General features: G+C 52.4%; 1 protein-coding gene across 7 annotated transcripts in view; it reads left to right on the top strand.

Annotated features, from left to right (window-relative positions):
- The first annotated feature begins 330 nt into the window (after positions 1–330).
- Positions 331–7,171, top strand: part of Cobl (cordon-bleu WH2 repeat protein) — a 147,098-nt gene continuing 140,257 nt past the window's right edge. For 4 of the 7 annotated variants that reach the window (XM_063234367.1, XM_063234365.1, XM_063234366.1 and 1 more), the window contains exon 1: positions 331–531. In XM_063234367.1, coding sequence (XP_063090437.1) covers positions 491–531 — 41 coding nt within the window. In that variant the 5' untranslated portion in view covers positions 331–490. Of the gene's footprint in view, positions 532–561; positions 825–7,171 lie in introns of those variants that run through there. The other 3 variants (XM_063234368.1, XM_063234369.1, XM_023562226.2) reach the window with 3 other exon arrangements.

Raw genomic sequence — 7,171 nt, 5'->3', positions numbered from 1 at the left:
CCAAGGGCTGAGACTGGCGCCCTGTTGGCCACTTAATGGCTGGTAGGGGGGACTAGGGGCGTGACCAACTTGTAGACGGGGCGTGGTCATGCAGGGCTCGGGCGAGGCTTGGGGCGTGGCCACCTAGCGGTGGGGTGGAGCTCTGGGCGGAGCCGGGCCCCTAGTGGGCGGGGCGGGGCAGGACCGGGTTCTATAGGCAGAGCAGGCGCCCAGTGGGCGGGGCCAGGGTCTGGCAGAGCGGACCTCTCCCGAGCGGGGCCTGGAGTCTCCGGGCGGGGGCGGGCCCCGTGGGAAGGGCGGGGGGGGGCCGGGGCGGAGACGGGGAAGGGGCGGGCCCGCCTCGCGCGCACCTTGCTCAGCCCCGCCCGCTGTCCCCGCCACCGGCCGCGTCCCTCCGCCGCTGTCCTCCGCGGGTTGCAGGCGGACGATGGGTCCGCGCGGAGCGCGGTGAGCGCGGCGGGGCGGCCTGAGCCTGAACGGCCGGGCCAGCATGGAGGCGCCGCGCGCGCTGGCCGCCAGGCCCCCGAGCGGGTAAGCCGAGCGTGGAGTGCGGGCCGCGGGCTCCGTGCTGCGTGGGACGAGGGGAGCCCTGCCGCGTGAGCTGCGGCTGCAGCTCCGGCCGCGGCGGGCGGGGGCGGGCGGAGTCCACGCGCGCCGGGCCGGGAGTCCTCCCTGCGGTCCGCAGCGCGGCCGATCCCCGAGTGCGGATGGAGGAGATCGCGCTCTGGCCGGAGTCCCTTCGGCCTCTGGGCCCCAAGGTTGCAGAGGTTCCAGAGCGCTCTTCTAAAACAGCCGCCTTGGGCTTTGCGGAAGGAGCCAGCCAGGTTAGCAATTCGGATACTCTTGAAGCTGAGAGGCCTTTAAAAACATTATTTTTGCAGTGCACTTAATTGTGGTTATGTAATTCGTTTTTAACAAATAACCTCCTCCCTCCCACACACACATACAGACACCTCCACCGCCATGTAAATAAACGTGGGAAATCCTCCCAGGGTGACGGCCCTAAACGCAGGGCGGGGAGCAAGTGCCCAACCCTCTGCCGCTGTGCTAGGCTGCTAAAGGAACCACCTGAGTTGATTTTCCCACTGGCACCTTACAAACAAGGTGGGAAAAGAGCATTTATGAGGCCAGCCAAACTGTACCTCGCGTGTGTGTCCGTGTAAAGCCTTCTGCCTGTAGAAGTGAAACCAGGCAGTGTGGCGGGCATGGGGGAGCCAGGGCCACCCCGATCTCCGGGGAGGCCCAGGCTACAGCGGGCGCAGCGCTGCCCACAGGAGCGAGAGCTGGAAGTGGTCTCTTCGTGTGCCTCCCTCTTCTTCCTATGGCCTGATTTGTTTGTCTTTGTCCAAGAAATACAGACACAGGGTTCTTATTTTCCGCTGCTCCCAGCGACTGGATTATTTGTGAATACTTTGAAGAAATAAGGGTCAAGAAAAAAAGTCAGCGTGCTTATATTTTTCAGAAAAGAGTCTTTGAGTTTGATCATGCGTATTAGGTGTTAAGATCTGAGGGAAGTGGAGGGATCGGGTTTTGGAGTATTCTGTATTTTTAGGTGTATTGTCTGTCCATCTCTAAGGGCACAAGGGTGCTGAGGTTCCCGAGTGTGAGACATTCCCGGGGGAGCAAGTTTTGTTGATTTGTTATTGAACTTACTATCTCTTCTGGCTGCCTTCAGAACAAGCCAGCCTGTGCAACGTTTCAGTCTGGTAGCGCTAAGGTTGGTGGTAAAACCAAACTTTCTCTGAAAGGCTCTCTGCCCACTTGCCTGTGTCATCCCAGGATGACAAGAGGAGTCATTGTTTCATTGTGTGCACTCAAGCTTGCGTGGAAACAGTGAACACCCAGGGTTTGGGTGCCGGTCAGGAAGCCCTCATTAGCCTTCACGGTGGAGCAAGCTGGTGATCCCAGTGCCCTGGGAGGCTGTCAGGAGAAAAGCAAGTTCCCACGCTGCCTTGGGTAACTTAGTGAGACCGTCACCTGAAAGGAGACCGATTCCTGAAAGGACAAGTGGGCCAGGGAATATGGATTTATGGATTCTGGCTCTGATCACATTATTAGCAGATAGATCTTAGTTATCTGTGTTGGGAGCACAGATAGTTTTCCTTGAACGGAGAGGACAGTTTGTATCAGTAACTGTGCTTTAAGGAAAGAGACTATGTGTAAAATCTCCCGAACAGACTTGATGTGTCACCAAGGAACTTTAGAGCTCAGTTTGGGATAAAGTGTAATAATCAACAGGCTGTTCTAGAATACAGATAGAGGTGAATCACTTTTTGCAGAAGTTTAAAAATACACCAAAGCCCCAACCTTATCTGCTTACTTGCAGTTTATCCATTTTTTTGTGGCTTATCTGCTTGAGTGTCCATGAGATTCCTCCAGAGTCCTTTGTGAAGGAATCAGAGGGATTTTTTTTTTTTTTTTTTTTTTTTTTTTTTATGTTGCATTTTGACTGAGGCTCAGAAAGTTTGGGACCCTGCAGAGCAGCGGTTCTCTATTGTTTTCTAGGGAGGAATCACGCATTTGTGTAGAATGGCAAGGTCTCCTCCGGTGACGGTGACGGTGACACTAGATATCAGCACAGGGGGTGCATCCCGTCAGAGGTGTGCCCCTGAGCTTGTGTGTGGGAGATCAAGGGGCTTTCTGTTTTATCAGGTTAGCAGAGCACCAAGCAGTTTGCAAACATGTATCAAGTGGGTAACTTGAGCTACCTTACTATGGTTAACAGCCAGCATGAGCACAAGAGGAGGGCCTGGGCGTTGTAAGGGTCCCAAGGAACATGGCAGTCATGGGGCGAGCCAAACCCTCTGCATGGAATGACACTAAAGAATTTGCAACCACAACGCGTTGCTAGAGAAGGTGTTTGTATTCTTTCAAAAGAGAGCGTGGATAATAATTGTTATATAAGAATTTACCGCTCAATTTGAGCTTTTTTTTTTAAATGAGATTCCTGGGATTGAACTTGGTGGCATCCCAGCCCTTTAATAAGTTTGTTTGTTTGGTTGTTTTGTAACAGGGTCTCGCTGAGTTGTTTCTGGTGGAACTGAAGTTTGCACTTCTGCCCCAGCCTCCCACGAGGCTAGGATTGCAGGCATGCACCGCCACACCCGGCTCAGCTATGCTTTTAAAGAGATGTTACCTCTCAGCGGTCTTTATGCTGGCCATTCATTTAAGGACGTCAAAGTCAGGGATGCTGGATTTGTCAGTGTAAAGTGGAGAGTACGCCTAGGAATCTTATTGTTCTGTGGCTCTAAGTTTTAGTTTTAAAAGAAGTTGAACATTTCTGAGTCACAGTATTAAATAATTGTGGAACATTTTATGACTTCTCAGTGACTGGTCAGGATGAGGAAACCAGGTCTGACTACAGTTCGTGTAAAGATACTGGCAGACCGGGAGTCTATAGGTTTGCAAGCTGTGCTGTGTTTTTTGTCTCAAGACAGTGTCCTATGGTGGAGGGGGAGCTCTCCCACTGGTGGTGACCTGAATTCTGTGGCCTTTTTAACCTGGGACCTGAGAAATGAGGTCCTAACTGTAGGTACTCAAACTGCACCTCTAAATTTATTAAGAAAACCATGATTCTAAGATGCGTTCGCACACCATACTAGCCAGTGTGTGTTTGCAGGCTTTTGTACTTAGGAAATTTGAAATATGGTAACATTGTTCCTGTTTAGACTTGAGCTAAGTAAAGATACAGAGAGCCAGTGTATTTATGATATAGTGTGCTCCCGGCCTCTTATTCCTTCTTTCCCTGTCCATTTATTTGCTGGGCCCTATGATCTTGCATCATGAGTCTGTTTATTTTAATGATTTATTTCAGTGACCTTGAGGTTTGACATTTCTGGACCCACCGGAAGCTCGTACATGACTTCATCTTTGTACTATTCTTTACTTAAAATATGTAGCATTGATTTATGCTATTAGCATGTATAGATTTATTAACAATGGGCCTTTTTCAGTTTATGAGTTTCATTGATTTCAGTGAGCTGTCAATTTTCGTTCTCACCCCTGCCCCCACTTCGTGATTTGCTCCCCGGCTGCCCAGGTCCTTGGACTCTGCCCTGGAGGGCCCTTGCTGGGTGATCTGACCTTACCCCATTTTCCCCATGATTATTTTTCTCTTGACTCCTCCTGAAACTGAATTAAACTATTCTGCATGCTTTCTGTGATGTCAGTTTTTGTTTGTTTGTTTTGTTTTGTTTTCCCCCCTACAGTACTGGGGATTCAAGCCAGGGCCTTTTCACCGCTCTGTGTTTACATTCCCAGCCCTTGCTTACTTTTTTATTTGGACTAAGAGTCAAGCTAAGTTGTCCAGGCTGGATCAAACTTGTGATCTTCCTGCCTCAGCCTCCCATCATGCTGCGACTGCACCTTCACACCCAGCTCAGTGGCTTTCACTTCTGAGGTCTGAGGTTCACTGTCCTAGACCAGAGCCTGCAACCTGTGCCTGGGTCAGCCCTTGCACGCTGGAATTTGGGGCAGGGAGATTCCCAGTTGTCTCCCCTGTCGGACGCTGAGTTGCTGCTGGAGAAGGCCCTGTCTTCCGCAGGCCAAGTCCAATTAGGAAAAATTCTCCAGCCAGAAATACTTCTATTAAACAATAAGTAGGCAGCTTTTAAAACTGGCTGTCAGAGTCTGTTTTCCTTAGGCAGCTTTGATCAGACAGATCCCAGCCCACAGGTGCCTTGGCACGAGTTCTTCTGTGGATAACCGAGTAGTCCGAACCCAGGGCCTCTGCATGGAGGTGTGCCCCCAGCCTTCTTTGCTTGGTAGGTTTTTATTTTGAGATAGAGTCTTGCTAAATTGCCCGAGCTGGTATTAAACTTAAGATCCTCCTGCATCAGCCTCCCAGAAGGCTAGGATTACAAGGGTTCAAATCCACTTGAATAGATAAGAGTGACCGAAGTTCCCTGGTGGGCAGCAAGGCCCTGGCCTCTAGTTTCTACTGCTCTGCGGACTTTCCAGACTTCCTGCCGAGCGCTGCCTGCAGCCGCATCTGCTCTGCCTTGAAAAGCTGTATTCTGAGGTTTGCAGCTTCTACTGCTGAAAATGGGCCTTGGCTGGAGCTCACAACAAGTGAACGGCCAGGCTGCCCTGGAACGGCCGAGGCTCACCCTGCCCAGACCTGTCAGTTGGCTGGCCCTCCTGATTGCCATCTCCATGCCTGCCCCTAGCGTGGAGAATGTATGGGCTCTTCACCCTGCCCTGTGCCCAGGAAAGTGCTGGCCTCCAGAGCAGGCAGCCCCCAACCTCGGGGGAGGTGGTGGTATCCAGACAGTGATCCTGGAGGCCAGGCCTACGGCGGCTCTCTGTGTGCCACACACCAGGTGCTGATGCGCATTGCTTCTTAGGGTCTCAGTTCTGCCCACACCATCCCCACTCCTGCTTGTTCCCGTGGACACCAGTGTGGATGCCAGAGGAGGGTCCCCTAGCTCCAAGGCCCGGGCAGCTGCCGGAGGAAGCTGGGCCCCTGCCTGCCTGGCAGAGATCTTGTCTCAGCTGAGGCGTGACAAGTGCAAAGCTCATCATCTTGAAAGGTCCGTGTGGTCTTAGGCGTCAGCGAACAGGAGTAGAGAGAAGCCGACCCAGCCCTGCAGCGGTGTCAGTTGTGTGTGCACAGCTCGAGCAGTCAGCCTGGCAGCTTGACTGCAAGCCAGCCCTGTGTGTGCACACACGTACGGGTTCCCTTCCACTGCCCTCGAGGGCTCAGTCCACTTCTGGCAGTGCTTTTCTGAGCCTAACGATTTGGGAGTGCGTTGGAAAATGGTCTTGAGCAGGTGTGATAATTCAGCAGGAGCATGCACCTGCCTTTAGTTTGGTAATTTTTAAATCTTTAAATAGATAGAGCTTTTTACTTTTTTTGGCTACACCCTTACTAATTAAGAGCGAAACCCACTAATGTTCAGTACGCAGACCATGGAATAAGAAAGAGACTGGCTGGTGTGGCGGTAGCCAGAATCCCAACAGGAGGGGCCTGGCCACCCTGCATCTGCCCATCTGCCCCTCTGGTCATTGCCGTGATTTTCCCACCCTGATGGCTATGGGATATGGGATATGGGATAAAACTCAGCACAGGGACCTGAGCAGCTGCACCCAGGAAGTGAGCGTCTTCACTGCAGAGGCCTTGGAGCCCAGAGCCTCCCGGGGGCCACTGTGCTTCCTGGAGGACGGTCCAGAGCAGGGCACGGCTCGCTCATGCTCTGCGGGCCTCTGTGACCCAAGCCAGGGGCTTCCAGTGACAGGGACAGCACCATGGCCAGGCCGCTGAGGGCTGCTGCCCTTCTGTAGGAAGAGCTGGGCAAGGGATGTGCAGGGCTGGGCCTAGTGCCGCAGAGGTGGGAGCTGTGTCATGCCCGGAGTTATCTGTGTCCCCTGAGCCCAGAGCTCCTGGCCTGGACTTGTCAGCTGCTGTGCCTGGGATAGAATATTCCAGAGTCAGGTTCTGAGGATGGAAAGCTTGTGTGGGGTCACAGTTTCAGAGATTTCAGTCCACAGTTGCTTGACGCTCTTTGATTTTGGGGTACCAGTCATCTGCACTGAGCTGCATCCTCAGGCTTTTTTATTTTATTTATTTAGTTAATTAGTTATTTTTTGAGACAGAGTCTTGCTGAGTTGCTAACTTGCCCAGGCTGAGCTTAAAAATATCATGATTTTCCTGCCTCAGCCTCCACTGGGATGACAGGTGTCATGGCCTTTGCTCTAGGTGGGCCGAGGCATCTTCGTGGTGAGCCCCTGGGAAAGTGATACATTTGAAATGTTTTATTAATGTTGGCTTTGCATTTCCTGAGTTCAGAAGCATGCAGCGCTGCTAGCCAGGGGTGAATCTTTAACGGAGAGGCTTCCTGGGGAGTAAAGGGCGGCTTGCTTTACGCCCCAGCTGCTTTACTGCTAAGCTCCTCTGGGAAAGGGGGTGACCTGCGATCCTTTGGGGACACTTTTGCTGAGATGGGGCAGTGAAGTTAAAGTGCTACATGGTTGTTGGCATGCAGATGTGGTTGCTCTTGTCTCAAACAGTTGTAGAGAGTATTTTTTAAAGTACTGAAAATGGAACTCAGGGCCTTTCCACTGAGCTGCATCCCCAGGCCATTTTCCATTTTGGGCCAGGACCTTGCTGTGTTACCCAGGCTGGCCTCGGACTTGCGATCCTCCTGCCTCAGTCTCCAGGGGTGCTGGGATT

Source organism: Cavia porcellus, unplaced genomic scaffold, assembly GCF_034190915.1.
Source record: "Cavia porcellus strain 051 isolate PalLab524CR breed Dunkin Hartley unplaced genomic scaffold, mCavPor4.1 scaffold_23, whole genome shotgun sequence".
NCBI lineage: Eukaryota > Metazoa > Chordata > Mammalia > Rodentia > Caviidae > Cavia > Cavia porcellus.
This window is presented reverse-complemented; position numbering and strand designations above follow the sequence as displayed.